We start from the raw sequence: 22,107 nt of genomic DNA, 5'->3' as shown, positions 1-22,107 counted from the left end.
AGACTAGTGGGAAGGAGGACGAGAAATAGACAGCTAGAAAGAGGGGATTAGGAGAGTGACAGTGAGACAGATAGGTCCAATTTGTAAGAGCATATGAATGAGAAGCAGACGGCTGAAGGAGGAGAAAGGGGTTAATTGTTAGAAGTGAATAAAAGGGAGGCAGAGGGAGGCTGGTAATTAAAGAACTGTGGAGGAGAAAGTGAAATAAAGACAAATGTGGGGTTAATGGTAACCGTGTGTGAGGTGGGCATGAGGTGACAGCAGGGGGCATCTTATCGGCAGGGTATGGAGGGTTGATTTTAAGTGATGGTGAAAGCATTAACAGAGCGATTGAAATGAAACAAGGCAGAGGGTTCAATTATTATGAGAATAAACAATGAAGCCTGAAGTCTTCATGGACCTCGGCTCTTAATTAACAAAACACAGCCACACCTGGGACCCGCCTACAATAGACGGGCACATGGTACGGCATCAAATTGTGTGTGTTATGAAGTCTACCTCATTATGGATTCATTGTGATGATGAATTATCTTAATGAAGTGCCTGAATGTGGGTTTCTGAGAGATGGACTGGCTAAATGACCGAATAAATAAGAAAAGCTGCATCGTCTGATCTCAAGACGGCACTCTGCCTTCTCTCGCCTCTGCTCACTGCTTTGACTTAAGGACATGCAGGGCATCTTATGCTATTTTCCATACGCTTTAGTTATTAAATCAAACTGCTTGTCTAATAGTTAATGTTTTTCCTTTGGCTTGAACGTATTAAGGAATAGACATGCCAGTGAATTTTTATTAGAAGCATTTAAATGTTGAATTTTAAGACTAAATGAATAAATAGGTTTGGTGGGTTTAATCTTTAATTTTTTCACTTATCTTCAGTCCACTCCTTTTACCTGACCACGTAACACTGGCTTATATCACTGAAGCATATAAAGGCATCTAAAAGAAGGGATGAACCAGTGTTGTGTCTACATGTAACAAACTTGGCAAAGAACCAGTTTTAACTTGTGCCTTTAGGCTCTTTCTTACGAAAAGCCTTCCTCAAAAAAAAAAAAAAGCTTGTTTCCATTTCTGTAGTCGAATCTACCAAAAATACCAACGATAACGCAGTTTGATGGCCGTTTGTGCGCCAAATGCCTGTTGGTTTAAAACAGGGGTGCCCAATCCCGGTCCTCGAGAGCTACCGTCCTGCAGCTTTTAGATGCATCCTTGTTCCCACACACCTGAATCAAATGAATGGCTTGTTATCAGGCCTTTGCCAAACATGATGGCATGCTGAAGAGGTAATCAAACCATTTGATTCAGCTGTGTTGGAGTAGGGATGCATCTAAAAGCTGCAGGATAGTAGCTCTTGAGGACTGGGATTGGGCAGCCCTGGTTTAAAACTTGACATGAAGTGTGTCCTTACAAACGCTGAGATGAACTGTATCTGAAATAAACCGAGAGCTGACTCAGGACCTGAGAGGATCTGCATCACTTGCTTCAGTTGATTCACTGAAGCCTCATCAGAAATGGTCTCAGCGGAAGGGAGTCTGCAGCCATCTGTGAAACATGGTGGAGGCTGTGTCAATGATCCCAAACACCACCAATGTAACAAAAACATGCCTCGATAGAAAAACACACCATGGAACACATCAGTCATGGATTGGCCTCCCCAGAGTCTGGACTGGAGGTCTGACCCACTCTGACTCCTGAGAAGCAGCTGTGGGATCATCTTGATAGAGGACTGAACAAAAGGCAGCTAGGCTGCAGTGAAGAACAAAAATGAACTCTCAGGCTTTTTATAATTGTGCAAACTCTGTTTTTGGATTATGCTCTATATTTCCATGTACGCTTTTACCAGTCTCAACAAATTGCTACCCAATTTTCTCAGCAGAATATAAAGAAATAATGGGTGACACAAGTCTTTTGCACAGTACAGTTTAAAAATCTCTTACACGGAGTGTACCTGTCAGTCTCAATTTGTTCACTGTGGTTAGAGCACAACAGTGCAGACAGCATAATTTGCTGCTTGAGCTAATAAATTAAAAGGTTCAGTTCGCAGCCATCCACGCCTTAGGGCTGTTTAAAGATAATGTTTTTAATCTACCTGTGAGATGTCAGGCTCAAGGTGTACCTGCACACCGGGCTGGACTAAATTGGATACTCCTAGACAGGTTTTAGACTACTTTAATAATAAATATTGTTTGCTTTTGAATTAAAAAAGATTAATAATTCCTTTTATTATTTACATTTGGTCAAATCAAATATAAAACAGTGCTGTAGTACAATAACTGTATAGTCACGAATTGGCATATTTTACAGAAGCAACATAAATAAAATCAAATTAATCCTTTGCTCTATAATGTAGCTTATTATATACTTTGATCCTTTCAAATGTAATCTGGGCTTGTTAAAGTTACCTAATCACGTGATCGGATCCATGTTATGGATCACTACTATCCAGCTCTCCCTACACTTCCTTCAGTGTTGAGATGGATTTGATTTGTGGTCTTATGCACAGACAATATGATCTGTTTAGAGGACTAATGTAATCACTGTGTTCTCTATGAGCTCCACTCGTCACCTCAATCACAGAGATGTTGGAAGGACCACCTATCACGTCAGCCCTTTTAGAAGGAAAAGCAGTCAGTGTGAGGTGTTGTGATCTCACACACACACACACACACACACACACACACACACACACACACACACACACACACACACACACACACACACACACACACACACACACACACAGATCTGCAGAGCTAACAGCAGTTCACAGAAAGATTTAAATACGTTGAGAGAGTAATATACCGGGTGGTGAGAGCTTTATGAAGAGCGAACCTGTCCCTGAATGTTTGAGTGATGTTAACAGGCTCATTTAATACCCTAACCTCTCACACGCTCACATGCATTCATGCACACACGTGCACACTGACACACACATCATCAGCTCCCTGAGTAGGCGGCACATAATTTTCGTCACTCACCTCAAGTAGGTGGAGGTAAGACAGGATGATGGAGCAGCGGCAGAAGGAAATAAAGGAGTAACTGTCATCAGCATGAGAAACATATCCAAAGCTTATGAGAGGTCAGAGGTATTAACGCCGACTTTTTCTCGGCTTTTGCAAGTTGAAATTAATTGAATTTTCGTGCTCATTAGTTGTTTTACATTCCTTGTTCAGATAAGTACGTTGAAGTATTAATTTCAGAGTCAAAAACATCTAATGCACAGTCCCCCACCTCTGCTTTCTTGAAGATCTAGCCTATTGGACCAGCTTCTTGTAGTTAATCCCAGCTCTGTTGCCAAGCACGAGATAATGTTGAATATTTTTAAATAAAGAATGATGACATGGAACATCTTTATTTTTGGCTGACGGCACTGAGCAGATGCTGCAGAGAAGATCTGGTCATCTTGCATGCTGTTGCTATGAGACTGGTCACACATATTTGCAACCTGTGCTTGCTGCTAAAATTGTGCCCGACGCTGTATCTCACACTGTCAGATGCATCCAATAGAACCACAATCCAATGGGAAAAATGAACAAATCGCTGCTTTGTGAACTTGGCCACTGCGAGTAAGGTCTTGTAAACGGTGAGGTTCTACATGGGGTGCCTTTGTTGGGAGTCTAAAGCTTTTAACAAGGAAATTTTCTAAAACCTTTGTCGAGTTGAGAGAAACACTGGAAAACTATTTTAAAGGAAGCAAAATATCTTTGTTAAGTTTAGCATAAATTGCTCTTGAGTGCTGGATTATTAGCAAATGTCCTTGACAGCAAATTGATAGCAGATGAAGCTGGGTTTTTATCGTGTGTATACAAAGAAGTCTAGCTTTAAACCTTTAAACAAACCTTCAAACTTCAATCTTTCTTTTCTTATCGTGGATTAGCTCCGCATGGGAAGAGAAGACAGAGCTGGACTTTGCATAAAATCACTGTTGTGGTACCAATCGAGTTAATGATTTTTATTAACACTGTATTTGTCACGGGTTGCCGGGGCAAGCCGTGTGAATTTAACAAAGGACCCAAGATGCGGATATGCAGTGAAGTGAGAGGGCTTTATTGACACACAACTCGAGTGATAACAAACAAAAGGAGAGAGTGTGGCGAAAAACTGAACTTAGACATAAACTACACTGGAAAAACTAAAACCTAAACACCAAACCTGAACACGAGAGAAAGCAACTTGCAGGGAGAATTCACAGGATGACAGCAGGAGATTCACACACACGAAAACACCAAATAACACAGACGGACCAGCAACGAGGACGAGGTAGCACACACACTATAAATACATACGCCAGGAATCAGGGGATGAGAAACAGGAGGGGAACACACCTGGAAGACATAACAGCTGACGAGGCAGGGGAAACGTAAACAGAACACACTGACATAAGACAGAGACCTTCACAATAAAACAGGAACTTACACATACAAGGACACGGACTAAGAAACGCGGACTTAACACAGGAATACATGGGCAGAACCGAATAAACAATAACCAGAGGAAGAACAGAGCCAAAATCACAAAACGCTGGGTCAAAAGGACCCAGGATCATGACAGTATTGCACAGTTGTTTTATTAAGAGTCAACATGTAAAGTTATTTTTCTATGTGCAGTATAGAAAACATAAGTGCACGATGCTAAAGTGGACAAAGAGAAACTTTGCAGCAGTGTGACTGTCAGCTCAATAACCAGCACAGGTATATCACGTATATATGGTCAGCTGACTTTGGTACGTGAAGCTTTGAGTGTGACTGTATCAGAAATTGCATTTTAGTTTGTTGGTTGCATTACTGATTTTACATGAGCCCGGATTATGCTATGCTTAGACAGTTTACCTTTTGCTGTGTATTTATATTTGTTTCACACGAATAACATTAGGAGTAACATTAGACTTTGGTCCCATCAAACTCCTGCTGAGCCAACCTGTCGATTGGTTGAAGAGCAGTTGACCCAGGATTATCTTGACTACTTGTTTGTCCGTCTCTGTGGTTTGGCAAAACAAAAAACTATTGAAAGGAGTTAAAACATTGAATGGGATGGCGTTGTCTTCAGAATCAGACTCAGAATACTTTATTACTCCCTAAGAAAATGATGTGGGTTACAGTTGCTCCAAGACAGTAACAGTAACAGACTAAACTGTGTAAACAATACAATATGTTACAGATTTACAATAATGCACTAATATATACAAATACTCCTGCAAGTCTTTTACTAGTCTTCAAACTGGTCGCAGTTTTGCAACAATGAACAGGTGCACTTGAGTTAATGCTCATGGTCTAACAGCGATAACTGTGAAGCACTTCAGCTCATGTCATCAGTATCATCAGTTTCGCTCTGGCCTGTTAGATACAGGCAGCATATTTATATGTAACTCCATATTGTTTTACATGCAATACACTCCCAGTTTCACATACATCACAGTTTAATAGCTTAAAAAAAGATGGTACAAATTGATGTGGTGTTTACTACTTTCTATCAGTCAAAAGTAGCAAATCCTCCAGAGAAAAATAATGTACATATATGACCAACATTGTTAGAATTACAGCTAATCAGCGTATCATTGTTTTTGTCTCTGCCGGCTGTCAGAGATGATTATTTTGACAATATGTGATGATTTGATATTCATTCGATTGTTTGCTGTTGTTGTTCAGCATCATCAACGACACCCAGAAAAAATTACCAAAAACAATCCATGTAAAACATTTTGTGATAGTTTGATTGTCACAGCTGGACCAATAGGGACGCTCTTTCATTCTGCTTTAGGGTGGGTCAAATAACCTTTATGTCATTCATGTGAAATGTTGACTGGAACTGATGAAAGCAATGACAGACATATGAAGGACCACACCATCAGTCCTACATTATATAGTACGATATAGCAACCCTCCAGCAAAACACGTCAAAGGGGTTTTTAACAAGTTTAACAAAGTTAAAGTCGTTTGTGTTTGAAATGTACAAAATAAAAGAATACGAGCAGTCTGTCAGTTTGTATATGTTTGAAGAAAGCATCATTAACATAAATCATTACATCTCATTTTCCACTTTGAGATGTATGGAAGCCCGTTTCCGCCACAAAAAAAAAAAAAAAAAAAAAAAAAAAAAAAAAAAGGATCCATAACTCAAAATTTCGAGAAAAGTAACTCGAAATTTCGAGTTAGCGCTGCCAATCAGTAATCTACGTGAATGACGTAGATTACTGATTGGCAGCGAATCAGTAATTCGTCAGGAATGAATTTCCTCGTTACCCGGAAGCTGAAGCCCTCAGCTATAAATGCTACAGCTAAGCTACCAGTATTACATCCAGTCGTGAATGCACAGATTGCTGAGTGTTTTCAGCCTGGCTTCACAAATGATGAAATCCCTGTGTTATTAGCTGAATCACATGGTGTTACTATCAGCAAACGTACTCGCGAAAGTGCCAATTTGTTGGGATCCGTTTTTGAGTGCGTGTTCCTCTGCGCCATATGCTTCCGGGTAACAAGAAAGCGACCTCATTCACGTATATTTTTGATTGGCAGAGCTAACTCGAAATTTTGAGTTACTTTTCTCAAAATTTTGACTTATTAACTCGAAATTTCGAGTTATGGATACTAGCTTTTTTGTTTTTATTTAGTGGCGGAAATGGGCTTCCATAGAGATGGCTAAAATGTGTACAAGCAGGTTTAGATCTACTCTGTAATTCTTGTGTGTTTTTTCTGTGTGTATCTGCATCAATATACGTGCGCACGGCACAGATCACGGTTCAGGGCTGTCAGCTTCCAGTGATTACCTCTTAGAGTTTTGACCTACAAATCCCTTAGAGAACAACCACCAAAACACTGTGTGTGTGTGTGTGTGTGTGTGTGTGTGTGCGTGTGTGTGTGCGTGTGTGTGTGCGTGTGCAAAAATGTGATGCACACACATGTGTGTGTAGCCTAATCACTCACATCTCACACATCCAGCAAATCCTACTTCAAAAGCCTCTCATACATTCATTGTATGTGGAGATCCGACTGAATGAGATAAGATGCTGGGGGAGGAGAGGATGAAGGAAAGACAGCTGGATAAATGAGCCGTCAGAGGCTGAAGGTGCTGTGAACTAAACCTTGGCATTGATTTAAAGATTGACAACTTTTTAAGGCTGTATGCACAGCGCTTCAGCTTTGACATCATTACACATTTTCTTCAACAAGACCATAGCTCCATGTGCAAACCAAGGTCTATAAAAAAGGTGTTCTGGATAGAAAATACCAAAGTCCTTTGTTTTGTATTGAGATTCTTTGGGAGTCAGCTTTTTTTCCCCTTTTTGATCTTTCTGCATATAAGAATAAAGACCCTGATGTTAATTTATCTCATCTAAAAACACAAAAACTGCAGAAAAATGCTGGTTAAATTTAACTTTGTGTGTAGCCTGCTGTGGAGAGAAAGGAGCGGGGCTCTGTTGTGGTTTTTCCTCATTTTTGGTCATATACATTTTAGGCCTTCCACAAACGAGTACTTTGATAGTCGACTAGTCACCGATTATTTTTGCGATTAATCAACTAGTCAGATCATGCATCCATTGGACGTAAAACGTACAGCTTATTGCACCAGCAGCATCTGCTCTTGTATAACTATCATTAGCTTACAGCTTGAAGTGTGTAAGGTATTTGCTAACTAAAAATAAAGACAAGATAATAGTTTATCCATCCGGCCGGGTCGCGGGGGCAACAGCCTAAGCAGAGAAGCCCAGACCTTCCTCTCGCCAGCCACCTCCTCTAGCTTAAACACCTCAGCTGGCTCCTTTCAATGTGGAGGAGCAACGGCTCTACTCTGAGCCCCTCACGGACGGCTGAACTTCTCACCCTATCTCTAAGGGAGAGGCCGGCCACCCTTCGGAGGAAGCTCATTTCCGCCGCTTGTATCCACGATCTCGTTCTTTCGGTCACAACCCACAGCTCGTGGCCATAGGTGAGGGTAGAGATGTAGATCGACCGGTAAATTGAGAGCTTCGCTTTTACACTCAGCTCTCTCTTCACCACAACGGAACGATCTGTCTGTCGATCTCCGGCTCCCTTCTCCTATCACTCGCGAACAATACCCCGACATACTTAAACTCCTCCACTTGGGGCAGGAACTCATCCCCGACCCGGAGTTTATTAAACTTTTAATAAAATTTGCAGATTGTCTCAGTGGAGTTTAATAAACTCAGCCGTCTCCTCCTTGCTATCTAAAATATAACAGGAAACTGAAGTATATTCTCCAGCATCTCACACTTCTGATAATCAGCTGTCTGCTTGACGTTTATTCAGCTGTGTAAAAACTATAACTTTAATCTCATCCAAACCGATTTACTCAGGAACAAATAAAACACTAAAAAAAGCCAAACAATAACAGTTTTAAGTTATCTAAGTGACTTATATATCATGCTTAACCTGAGTAGCGAAAGTCCGCGGGGAGTTTGAAAACGATTTGCCGGGAGTCCGCAGTTCTCGCCGGCTCTAGTGAGCCTTGGCCCCGGCTAGCTATCGAGCTAGTGGGTAACAGACGTCTCCGAAAACGTCAGCGCACTTTTGCAAAAATGTGATGTCTTGATAAACCGAGCAGATATTTGAAGTTTACACAGCTACATTCTCGCCTGAAAATATGTTAAAGGTTTATTTTGTCACCCAGAAAGAATAATAAGAGTAATATAGCTGGCGCCATTGTTGGAAACTGGAATTAGCTGAGCCGTGCTATGATTCTGGGATCGGCTGGGCCACAAAGGATACACCCAACCCATCCTTCAAATCTGGGGAAAAGTAGGACGCATTTGTCGGCTGAATTTGCAGAAGTCTTTGAATTTGGAAAGCCTTCGTCACGTCGCTGTAACGTAATCGGCCTTCAAATGCGGCCTCCAAAGGATGCGGCCTGAATTTGGACACAGCTACGATACCGGAGTTGCTTCTTCTTCTTCTGGGTTTAACAGCAGCTGGCAACTTTGTACATGCAGTACCGCCATCTTCTGTTTCAGTCCGTTATTACACTCTTAAATCCTACTACTTATTCCTGCGTCTTTCAGGATCTTACAAGGCTTTAAACGACGCGTCGACTATTAAATTTGTCGTCGACAATTCTGATAGACAACGTAATCGTGACTAGTGGACTGTGCCAAACATGCTGGTGTAGCATCATCCAGTACAGCCACAGTGGTACTGGTACATTCACAAACTGGATGGAATAATGAAGGAGGAGGACTATGTCCAATTTCCTCATCTTCACTTCAAATCAACAGCTAGATGCTGACTGTGTGTTTCAGCAGTACAATGATCCCAAACCTGGATAAAAACTGGTTTTGGAATGGATTAAGCTTCTGGAATGGCCCTACTGAAGATCTGTAGATTATACTGAAAAGTCCATGCTGGGGAAACCCGCCTAGTTAAATAAATTCTGTTTCAGCCACTGGCGAGAAGAGTGGTCAAACTTCCATCCAGAATTATGCCAGGAACGTGTTGATGCCTACCAAGAATCTGGTCAAGGTGCAACCAAATATTAGTGGGGTACTTTTGGTCCCATGTGGATTAAACAAAATCCAAAATAAATTCTTAATTTGTGCACTCAGTTCTTGTTTTTTAAATCATTAATAATGCATGCTGTATAATTCTTCCACTCTGGAAAATGAACAGTTCAAAGAAATCATTAAAAACCCTAATTGGCCATCGACCATTCAAGCCGATGATGAGTGCATATAAACTTCTGACCACAACTGTGTATACTTGTCTAAAGATTAATGATATTAAACATAGCCAGAGTTCCAAATAATGAGATCAGGAAATGGGCGAGTAGTCCATGTGATCCACAAGCTCAGGCTCTAAAGTGCTGGCTTCAGACAATGCACGTTTGGCTCTGCACACTGTATCATTTAGAGCTAATATCCGTAATAAGGTCATCACAGGCACACAGCTCTGGCTGTGAAGACAGAAACCCCTCCCAGCCTCCTGTTCAGACCTTTTCTTTACAAGGGGAGGGCAGACAGAAGAAAGCTGGTTTGAAAGGAAGGTGATGGGAACTAAAATAGCTGGTTTCAGACTCTGGGTGAATTGTTGTTCCAGCATAAGAATAATTAGAGTGTCTCTTAAATTGTAAATCATACTAAGCTACTGTAGTGGAGTACCAGGTACTGGTTGGTTGGTGCAGGACCAGCTTGAAAACACTTGTCCAGAATATTCGAATCGGCGCGATCATTATCAGTTAATAACACAGATTTGATGATTTCCCTCATTTTCATTCAGCAGGTGCCTAAGCAGTTATCACTGGTTACAGGCTCTTCTGGCTTATGAGTGCTGTTTTTTTAGACAGCTACTGGTAGATCACTGAGAATATGGCCAGTACAGAATGTGTCCATCTGTGCCAGTGTGTCTCCATAATGCTGTTCCATATGGCCAATCGTGGTCTACACACAGCCTCGGGGAGATGGTGGTAGATGGTTTACACACACACACACACACACACACACACACACACACACACACACACACACACACACACACACACACACACACACACAGATATTCTTTTTCATGCACAAACATAAATGCATATATGTGGGGATACAAACAGTCATGCACGCAAATATGAATGCAGAGGCGTACACACACCATCTGTAGGACAGAAGTTTTCATTATATTTTGGCGTTGTGACAGACACTGAAGTTCAAAAAGTCACCGAACAGTTGCGCTGCTTTACTCGCGACAGTTTCAATTTTTCTGCTTTCTCTGTCGTTAGATAACTCTGTATGTCAGCTATAATATGTTTCCGTGTGCGTTGTTGTCTGGCTGTCTAACAGTTGGAACTGTGTGTCTGTGGACCCTCTTTGTCTTTGTGTCTGAGTTCTTTCTTCGCAGTATTTCTGCCTCCCATTCATCTTTTCCTTCCTGTCTGTTTTGTCTGGATTTCTCATGCTCTGCTGAGAGGCAAGGTGACTGGAGATCAATAGAGGAAGAGAACTCACATGCGCACGAAACTACACAAATACACACCTACACACCGCTGAAACTGCTGAGCAGTGGAATTTCATTCATCTATATTCTCCGTACAGACACAACCCCATCCTAATTATCGATTAGCACATCAACGGATCGATTGTAGCAGAGAGGTCATACTCAGTTTGTCCGTCTGTGTGTGCGTATAAATATTTTTGTCCCTGTCCTTTGGCATTTATGCGTAAGGTTAGCATTTACATCCTTTGGGAGCGAATGTTTTCTCATCCGTGTTCTGTTGTTAATGTTTGACTCATTTTAAAGCATGCAAGAGAATAAAAAACGCACGGTAGGGGACAAAAGCGAACCCTTAGGAATAAAACAGTCAGATTAAACAGAGTATCGAGACTGAGAGAGCGAGCGCGGGTGTATCAGATTCATGTGTTAATCGATAAGCTCTTTGTTGCTGTGTGGGGATATCCAATAGAGCAGAGTGCTGGAACATGATGATTTACATCAGCCGATTTGTAAGGAGCCACTATAACTCAGAACATCACAGCGGATCTTACAACTGTTAAAACATTTAATATTCTCAAAATAAGACCTTAAAAGTATCGACTGGTTGTCAGATGTCTCGCATGTTTTTTCCTGACCTTTTATGTGATCAAATAAATACAGTAACATCATAAATAACTGTCAGATGTGTAAAATGCTTTGTATATGGGTCTAATGTTACAGTGGAGGTTTTTTTTTTTTTAGTGTGAGTTGGATGTTCCTCCAGTACACTGGTTTGTTGCTCCGGCGTGAAACAGGAAATAAATCAGCATCGCACACCTTTACTTACATTCTTGAGCCTCAACCAAAACACAAACACAGAAAAGCTAAACCTACATGTCACGTGACATAGAACAGCCATAACTTACTCCTCCAGGTACACATTTGGGCAGAAATGGAGCTCTGTGGTTAAAACACTCGAGAAACAGTGTGGTGAGCTTCAAACACAACAATGAAATCCACGCTTGGCTATTCCCTTCTGCTTTACATCAAAGTGAAGTCAGGTTTTTGGATTATTTGATTGGTGAAGTGTCCACGTACCCCAGGTGGAGCAGTTCGGGGGTCTCGTTCGCGAGCTGTGGATAAAAGCGGCAGAAACGAGTGTCCTTCGATGAGTGGACACCTGAGTTCTTGAATGCGATGACTCGACTACGAGACGATGTAGGGTTTTTAAAATTGGTACCATAGGTGCATCTAGCAGGAGGCTGAGTGTTGGCACTGTCAGCCTACTGTGAACATAGAAAAGAGTCACATAGAGTCAAAAATGACACATTAGTAAAAATACCATTATAAGCAGGTCAGTAAGTCATAATTGGCATTTCTAGTTTTTTCCCAAACTTTGGTTTCTAATTCTGATGAGATTAAAAGACAAGCACAGACTTAAATCTACGGTAAACTCAGAGAACCATGTCAGAGGGGAGAGCGGCTCAGCCGAAGAAAGAAGCCGTGGAAAAACAGTGTAAAATGAAAGGAGGCAGGGAGGAGAGAAGTGGGAAGCAAAGGAGGGAAGGCAAAGTGATGCCAGAGGGGGAAACGGGGCTGAGCAGGAATATCTGCTGATGAAAGAAGAAAGGCCAACTTGTAGCCTCGAACAGAAGAGCTGACCTGCCTCAGGGTTCATTCAAATTCTCTTTGTAATCTGCAAAATTTATGCACGAATATTTTTATGGTCAGTACATAGAAACTCGCTCCACTTTAAAAGTATTATTTCTCCTGAGTGTTGTTCCTCAAGCTTAGCTTTAATCTGCTGCTCGAGTGACCGTAGCTGCCCACAGCAGCAAACCAGATGTTTGTGGTTGGTGCATCACAATTATGTCACATGTTTTTAAACTTTGGCACTACACCTAAATAACTTAAAGAGCAGGGAGTGAAATAACAGATAAAACAGGATCGCAAGCTTGTAAAGTTGTCTGGTAGTTTTAAAATGTGATGAAGTGTTTGTGTTTTCCTCTGCTTCTGGGTCATGTCTTTACTTATCTCTTTTTTGTCGAAGTAGTAGACTCATAAATGACACAAAAGCAGACTGTGAGGGTCAGGCGTGTGTGTGTGTGTGTGTGTGTGTGTGTGTGTGCGTGTGTGTGTGCGTGTGTGTGTGTGTGTGTGTGTGTGTGTGTGGGGCTTGGAGGGTGCAGTTTTGTTTGAGCGTGACTAGGTGGTGCTGTCAGTCTATCCTCTGTCAGTGTGTGTGTGCTTGTTTGTGTGTCTTTCTTCTGTGGTGTCAGAATAAAAGTTCTGTGAATTTTGGGCCTGGCACACTTATTTATTATCCTCAATTCACCGTTTTATTTGGTTCATCTGAGTTTATTATTCACATTTTTAAGAAAGGCATCATGAAAAGCAGTAAATTAGCATATTTGCAAAAAGAAAAATGGAAAATTGTTATTTGTCGATCTTGTTTTTCCTTAATTTTCGTTTCTATGTGTATCGCACCCAAAGCTATCTCCAAAACCAGCCTATAAAACAATCAGTAAAACAACATCCATAAACTATTCATGAAATACTCACAGTTGTGGTCATGTATGACTCTTCTGATGCAGCTGTGATGGAGTGGTCATTGCTACGGATATTGCTGACTGGATAAGATGCCAAAGTACGCACACAGACACACAAATACACACTTCATCATCATGGATTTTTTATGGTAAGTGGTTGTGAGTGGAAATCAAAGGTCAGTGGTGTGCGGATAGCTTAAGCGTGTTTAAAGATTGTTTTGTTTGGGTGTGAAAGTGAGAGTCCACATACTGTTTGCGAGCCGTGGATGTACTCGTGCATTTTTCCTGATTGAGGCGTTTTATCGATCCACACCAAACCAATCAATCGGGCTTTAATCGAGCCGATTAAAAAGCATATCATGCGGAAAAAGATGGTAATGGAGGTGTGTGTGTGTGTGTGCATGTGCACCGACGCCAGTTCTGGACTGCTATTAATTTACCCATATCAGTTTCATTCACTTCATAACAGAGGCGGCTCTGCACTCACTCACATTAGGAAGTGCTGAGCAGTGTAAACATGGTGCATCATGTAAAACACTGAAGTGAAGTTACTTTATTAGTAAAAGTGATTCACATGTTTAGATTTTATTTAGTCAGTGATTACTGTTGTTTGCTAAACTGCTAATAATAACAGAGGGTCGTTCACTTGTAAACTGTGAAAGTATTAATTAAAAATAAAAGGCCTAAAATTACACGTCTTTTATTATGAAAAGACTTGGTGCCAAAAATTAGATGTTCAGTATGTAGATCAGAATGAATCATGGAAACATGCAAAGGCTTACGATTAAATGTGACGTGTAAGTCTTGTCACCTGCCTCTAAAAAAGAACAAAGTATAAGAAAGTATTTTTGAATTAAGACTCACAGACAATTAAAAGACATTTCTACATGATGCTGTCAGCAACACGATCAAAGTAAAATGTGTGTTTGACAGAAGAAGAAAGAAATAAACAAAATTTTACTGCCATTGTCTTCTTTGAGTTTTAGATGTTGAAGGTTAAATATTATATATATAATTACACGATTGAGATGAAGAGTCGCAGAGAGAAAAATTACAGTTCGTGGTAATAAAATGAGTCAAATTTTGACCCAAGTTGTTCAATATTTTTCAGATGTGTGACAGGGAATCAGTTTTCAAATTTCCTCTAAATAAAATGTGTGTGCTCGGCGGGTGACGGGTGAGCAGGGCTGGGATTGGCAGCGTGTAACTTTTCATTTTGCTTACACGTCATTGCATTTGACACAGTGACTCTCTGACAGTCTCCAGTTGCAGGTTTGCTTTTTGCTCTCTGACATCCTGAAGGTTTTTACAGTACCACACATCTGTCAGTCTGCCTCGTTATTATCTTTATAAGTCTCTCTCGTCTCCGTCTCTCACGTTCTCTGTGCCCATTTGTCTTTTTCGGTGCTTTCGCTCGGTGCGGTCTCACCTTTCCGTCTCTCTCATCCCGCTCTTCCTCCCATGCTCAGGCTGTGGTGTCATTTTGTTTGGCAGGTCTTTGAGTTCCCTGTTGAACAGAACAGAAGCAGAGTCCTCCCATATCTGCTCCGCTTGCCTTTCTTTTCTTCCCCCCTCAGCTTTTTAAGAGACTTGGCAAGGCTCTGTTGAATTTGTCTACACATTTTTCTTCCAGTCATCCTTTCAGATGTTCTTTTTTTAACGATCTCTGCCACGGCTCTGTGCGTGTTTTCATCTGGAAGCTATTAGTCTTGTTCTTAAGCAGTTTTCTGGTGAGGAATGTGAGCTCTTTTTGTTACGTTGTGCCAACACAGACATGGCTGGAAGTATTATCTTTTTAACTGTCTGTCAGTTTGTCCCGTCCTCTTAAACATGTTGGAGGGATTTCTCTTACTCGACACTAATATTGATTCTTACATCCAGAAAGTTAAATGTTCTTCTGATGGTACATTTCTTTGATATGTGTCAAGCAGGTACTTTGTATCCATATTGTAGAAGTTCAGAATGAAAAGAAAAACTGGAACAGGGTCCAAAATAAAAGTAACATCCCTTTCATCACATTTAGTGGGTTTTTTTCATCTTCCAGTTGATTGGTACCCTAAACCAGCGGTCCCAAACCCCCGGGCCACGGCCTCGTACCGGTCCGTGAGTCGTTTGGCACCGGGCCGCGAGAGTGGAGGCTCGGGTGTGAAATTTTTGGTTTTCAGGGTTTTTATTGTTAACTCGGTTTCCCTGGGTCTTTTCCGTTTTGTAGTCGTGCGTCTTATTTTGAAAGAAATGTTTATGTGTTACCATAGCGACCTGAGAGCATTAAGGGGCAGAGAGGAGGATGTTACTCTCAGTGTTGTTGGTGCATTTCTGGAGGACGCTGCTAATAAAGTTACACAATTACACAGTGAATTCACGTTTATTATAATGTTTACAAAATCCCACCGTTTTTGTCTTGGTCGTATCGTTTTATTTTGTTGTATTTATCCGCGACACCTTAAAGGCCGGTCCATGAAATATTGTCTGACATTAAACCGGTCCGTGGAGCACAAAAGGTTGGGGAGGTTGGCGTGAGTAATGGGTTGAACAATTATATTCTCTTCCACTAGAGGGCAGTGCAACTACCTGCTCTAATTAAATGGGTTGCCAGCTGCTAGTAAACAGAAGAAGACGAAGCAGAAATTACACAATAGTCACGCTGTGAGACGATACAGCGCGTAATAGCAATAGATAAATATTTGAAAAGAAAAAGTAGTCAGTCTGGTCCTGGAGAAAACTCTGACACAGGTGAAGGCCCAGCGTGAGTAGTGGTCAGAATAAACCAAAAGGGGTATACTGGGGACAAACCGAGCCAATTCTACTATGTCTGGTTTGGGGAAAAATATCAATATGCGTTTTGTCACATTTTTGGTTGGTGGTGTGCCGTGTGATTTTTCTAATGTGAAATATGTGCCGTGGCACCAAAAGGTTGGGAATGACCTGGGGAAAAGGATTACAATGTCAACAGAAATATGGCAAAAAACGGAGATTTGTTATGAGAGGAAAAATTGAGTAAGACAAAGAGAGAAATCTGTGTTAGACAGATGGAAGTGGGGAATGTGACAGAACATGAATGTGTGAAAGACGGAGAGGCCTGGATTGTGCTGAATAGCTGGTGAGATTTGCTGGGAAGATGGCAAGAAAGGTGCGATATTGTGTAACTTGATACTATTTGGCTCTTCCAGGAGAAAAAGCAAAAGTATGTACAGATATGGGGAAAAAGAAAGTACACCCTCTTTAAATGATAGGAAATAAAATTATTTAAAATGATTTAATTATGATGAACTAAAAATCCGACAGGTTATAATTTGTTTAACAAAAACGAAGCCAAAGTGTAGAACCATGCGCTAATAATGAAATGCGCTGGATTAACTGATCATCAATAAGTCATGCCGCCTCTATAAAAGCAGGCGTTTTGGCCGTTTGCTGATTGGGAGCAATGATCCAGGTGATGAGAGCCAGTTGTTGCTGCTCATCAACCCAGGAATGTCTATTTCCAAACTGTCTGAATTTAATTGGTCTGCAGTAAGAATGCGGATTCACAACATTGAAGACAGAGGCCGGTCTTCCCAGGAGTGAACGTCCCAGCAAATTCAGCCCAAGGTCAGACTGTGAAAAGCTCGGAAAACCTACAGAAAACAAAACGACTATCTCAGCTGTATTCAAGTTCATGACAGTCCAAACAGACTGGGAGAGAAAATCTCTTCTCTCTAAAGAGAACATGACAAGACCTGATCTGAGCAAACCGCAAGACTTCTGGAGCAAGAAGTTGACCAAAGGGGAGACGTTTGATCAGGATTTGCACAACACATCACTTTGCACCACAGGACCTGAACCCGTCTGTATACTAAAGTATTGTAGAGCTAAACATGAAGCTGTCTGACAGCTAAAGCTTGGGAATAATTGGGCAATGCAGCAGGACAATGATCCCAGGAGCAGTTGTGAATCTGCACATCTATGGCTGAAAAAGAAAAGAATGAAGTTAGTGTAATGACCCAGTCAAAGTCCAGACCTCAACCCATTGAAATGCTGTGGTGGGTCTGTGTTACTAAGCAGAGTGGGCCAAATTTCCACCACAGTAATGTCACAGACTGATAAAGTCATACAGGAAATGAGTGCTTCCAGTTACTTCTGCTAAAAATGGTTCCACAAACTGTTTAGTTCCCAGGTGTATGTAGTTTTTCACTTGCTGCTTCTGCATCTTGACTTAGTATTTGTTAAAACAGTTATTCATCTCAAGTCGTATTTACTGCATTTAGTAAAGACGCATTAAAGGCTGAATCATTTCTTATTACGCCCCCATCTGTGTTTTTATTGTTGTAGCTTCAGGTTGAGCAGCAGACGTAGAAGTGTAAAGATACACTTCTAGGTCTTCTACGATTGAGTTGACAGCAAGTTGTTACATTAACCTCCTAAGACCCGAACTCTTCCACGGCAGCATTTTTGATTTCTCTTTGATATTTGGGCTGATTGGGACCCAATGAATGTAAAAACAAAGAATGACCAGATATTTTTTTTTACCTGATTTTTGTTTCTTAGGAAAAATAAGAGCCACATATGAGGATATTTGTTTAAAATTTCGATAGAACAGTAGCAGTATAATGTACTCGTAAGTGGATATCAGGCCCTTGTAGAGCAAAATTGAGTATTTTGGTCTAAATAACCCAAAATGTGATGTCCACATATGTGGACGCCAGGTCCTAGGAGGTTAAATAATAGCATCCCAACAAATGTTAACACCGACCTCTCCACAAACAGTGAGCCCAGGGAGAACACTGAGGTGTCTTTGAATTACTGTGAGACTATAAACAGGTGGATACTCAGGCAGGTCCTTAAGTCCTGTCACACTAAGCCTCTTCTACAGAAAGCTGACAATTTGTCACTAGCTGACAGTCCAGGCTCCAGTTGCGTAGGTGACACCTCTAATGTATTTACCAACCACTTACATGTCAGTCTGCAGTGTCATTCACTCCTATTAGTTGTCACTTTAATTGCTTCCCTCAAAACTGAGAGTTTAACTGTGGACCTGGTCCTTATTTTACTTGTTGCTAGCCTCTTCCTGTGTGCCTGTTGTATATGAGAAAGTTATAATAATGAGGTTCTGGAGTGTTGTATTAATTACAATTGTGAATTGCTGCCAGCTAATGCAGCGTCCCAATCATAAAGGGTGAAAGGTGGGGTCTGCTAGCAACACACAGTGGAAAGGGCTGTACACAGTGATGTTATGATTGTGGAATTACAGTAACTTTTAGTAAAACTTTACATCAAAATATATCGCCAAAGAACCCAGATATACAGAAATACACTGGTAGATTATTGTTCCACTGATCCCAGTCCATGAAAAAAGATTGCACTGAGGGAACATAGTAGCATCTGCCTGAGTAAGAGACAGCAAACAAATCCTAGTTGTTGTTGTGTCCACTGTCACATGAAGCCTCTGGCTTTGCTGGCAAAGTCTCCTTTCTTTACTCTTAGCCACTATGGACACGATGCACATAAACACACACATGCACACAGGGCTATTCAGACTGTGCGTGGAGGCCCCTAGAACACAGTGTGGACGAGCTCTGTGCAACGTTAGGCTAAACACAGACTCGGTGCAGTGCTCAATAGACAGGGATCCCACTATATAACCCAGCTAGAGTTAGCACAGTGCGCACACATGCACAGAGGACATTAATGGAGTCAGTGGTTAATCAGTAGGACACGCTCTGTCACAGGCATGCTGGGCTCGTTGGATGTCCTCTATAGCGTGCTCATCCACAAGGTAACACATGTTGAGTGCTTGTGCATGCAGTAAACCAAACAGAGCTTCTATTGTTTGTGGTTTATTTAAAGAAGCCAGCAGGCTGTTTATGGATTAATGGTGAAGTATGGGCACTGTTGATATCCATATGTTGGTTGTTATCTCTTAAACCTGCTTTGTTTTCTACAATAGGTAGTAAAAAACTTGTGATATTATGTCCTAAAGCTTTACTCTGCTGCAGTTATTGTTTAAATGTGAAAATACCAAAAGCAGAAAAACCTAACCTGCTGCATTTTGTGTGTTTTCCTGTAAGCTGATGGCGGTTTATGAGGAACATGAAGCCCAGCAGAGGAGCACGGCTAACACAAGCCTGGCCCCGAGTCCTGACCACTACCAGTCTGAGCTCTCGGTTTTCCAGCCAATCACGGGAGGAGAGATTGAAGTCAATTCCTCAGCACTCAAGTCCAGTGAGTAATATTTGTGTTTCCGTCTAAAGCAGAAATGTGTTCTGAGCAAACAGGCCAGTGTGTCGGTGCTCACATCAGCCATAATGGACTAAACTAAGCAGGGAACCACCTGCGTGTGAAAGACTGCAGCTGCTAATATAACTCCTGATCTACACACTGATTCCTCTTCACAGCTATATTAATGCACTTAAGGAGCAATTAATGTGGACTAAGTTGGCAATTATATTTAAGCATGAGGCAGCTTACACTGACAAGTGGGTAGTGGGTACTATTGCAATCACTGTTTGAAAAGAGCGTAACCCATGTTTTTGTAGCTCATCTTCACAGCATGAGTGAGTCTATTTATAAAAACATGTCCAGCTGTCTTTGTGAGAACCCGTTTGAGTTTTAGACCATTACAGCAACTGCATTTTTTCATTTTTCAAACTCCTTTGAGTTCAGATTTTGTTTCAGGGTTTAGGTAACAACTAGGTCAGGGTTAAATTGAGGCTTTGACTCTTATTTGTGATGGATAAATGTAGGAGTTTGAAGTTCCCACAAACATACGGACACGGAGTGGAGCAGGCTGGCAACTTCCAAACAGCCTCACCTGCACCTACCGCTGCCCCCACCAGCACAGCCACCGAGTTTGAAGTAGTGGTTTTGATATAGGCAAAGAAAAGCTACACAGATTATCTCAGATTATCCAGAATATGTGAAATGAAGACATTGTTTGACCCCCACAGCAGATTGTCTGCGAACCCCAGCTTACACCAATAAAACTTAGTGAAGCTTTCTAATTGTCACTGAAGAAGCCAAAGGTGTCCTGAGCTCTCCGTGACCAAAATCAGTCAATATCTTCTTTCATTTAAATAAGAGACCTGAGCTGTTCACATTCTGGGAACCAGGAAAAACTAACTGCATGACTGCTTAGCTAGCTAGCTAATGGTGTGCTGTAAAAAAGACTGGTGTGAGTAACTCAGAGAACAGCTCCAGTGCTGCTGCGCTCTTGTATGGATTTAAAAAAAGTAAGAATCCTGATCATAAGTCACATGAAATATTAGTTTTACAGTCAAATTTTAAATCCAGTAAAACTTACTGGATAATAACCACATGCTGTCATTAAAGAGTCGCAAATTTTGGGAGTAATGTTTGACAAGTCAGTTGTTTTGGGATTTGCGTTACATGATCTTAGAGCGAATATTAACCCTTTAAAGCCGGTCGGAGCAGACACGCTCCGTTTTGCGTAACTATTTTTAAACCCCTGTAGAACTGCAACCACGTAAGCTAGTGCAATATTTTTTTTTGCATATGAAACTGGAGGAGTTGTACTTACATCTTATGCCATCAGCTTGTCCTCGGTCACGGTTTCCTTCCACATATAGCTTTGCAAAAACTGCATAAAAAGCACTTGCAGCAACAAAAACATAATATTCCAGAAACAGTTTGCCGATCCGATCAGCTGTTTGTAACACTTCCTACGTCCATCAGCGCGAACTATCGCATGTCCTCCATGTCCTGCCCGAAACCGGAAGTGACGTCAATTTGCGGAAATGTAGTTTTTTACCATCAGGGCCTCATGAGCCTATACTTGTGTTTTTAAAATTTATGTTTGACTTCATGACTTTCTGTGTCGTTTCTGGGATGCTTAGAACTAAAATTGCACTGCTGGAAATAGTTTATTTTGATGCATATGCTGTTTTTTTGCAAATTTGCATTATAATATTTATTTTCATTTTTCCTGCAGTATATAAAAATTGGTGTATTTCAAAAATAAAACTATGAAGACACTTAGTTTAAATTTCCTGTGGTGGAAACTATTTTGTGCAACTTTTGTATTTACAGTTTTGAGGGATAAGCCTCTTAAATTTCTCTAACTAGAAATATATGGTAAAAAAACAAAAACGATTTTACATTTTTTTGTAGTTTATTGCACTTTTTTGTCATTTATGTAATTTCTAGGCACTTAATGCAGACATATTATTAAAATTTGGGCTATAATGGTTGTATTGATTTATATCAACTTGAAATGCTCCCAAAAATTGCACTACAGCATGTAAAAATATAATATAAGCTCTGGCGGACTTGGTTCTATGGTAGGTCTTAAAGGGTTAAAATGTAATACTTCTGTTTATTATTTGTGTATTTAAACAGTTTATCTTCAATTTATTACAAAGTACTTCATAAAGTGTCTACAAAGATATTTATTTAAGGTGTAATTTCTGGTGAGTGAGGCAGACTTTTTCATGGTGTCACAAAACCCAAAGCAAATGTGAGGAACCATTTCGCCCTGACAGACTGTGAGAGGTCAGTGTATTCTCAGTGTTGTTCAATATTTCATTTCAAAGGATTCTCCTGACAGGAACAAAAAGTCCTTCAGGAAGCTCGTTGCCTTTTAGCTGCAGCCTGCAGGTCAGTGCATAAACAGGTGAGTGAAAAGAAACAAGTTTCATCCTCCACCAAATTACAAAGGAA

At 40.9% G+C, this 22,107-nt stretch overlaps 1 protein-coding gene across 6 annotated transcripts in view; it reads left to right on the top strand.

Annotated features, from left to right (window-relative positions):
• LOC147312090 (partitioning defective 3 homolog B-like) overlaps positions 1-22,107 on the top strand; it is a 219,468-nt gene that overhangs the window by 29,826 nt on the left and 167,535 nt on the right. For 5 of the 6 annotated variants that reach the window (XM_086267748.1, XM_086267747.1, XM_086267746.1 and 2 more), the window contains exon 3: positions 19,500-19,653. In XM_086267748.1, coding sequence (XP_086123874.1) covers positions 19,500-19,653 — 154 coding nt within the window. Of the gene's footprint in view, positions 1-19,108; positions 19,208-19,499; positions 19,654-22,107 lie in introns of those variants that run through there. The other variant, XM_086267749.1, reaches the window with a different exon arrangement.

The sequence above is a fragment of the Aulonocara sp. 'chitande type north' Nkhata Bay genome, linkage group LG16 (genome assembly GCF_057382095.1).
Source record: "Aulonocara sp. 'chitande type north' Nkhata Bay isolate Kocher_YH1m ecotype deep benthic linkage group LG16, A_spYH_male_GT1.1, whole genome shotgun sequence".
In the NCBI taxonomy this organism is placed as follows: Eukaryota; Metazoa; Chordata; class Actinopteri; order Cichliformes; family Cichlidae; genus Aulonocara; species Aulonocara sp. 'chitande type north' Nkhata Bay.
The sequence above is the reverse complement of the archived record's forward strand: the minus strand, read 5'-3'. Positions and strand labels throughout refer to the sequence as shown.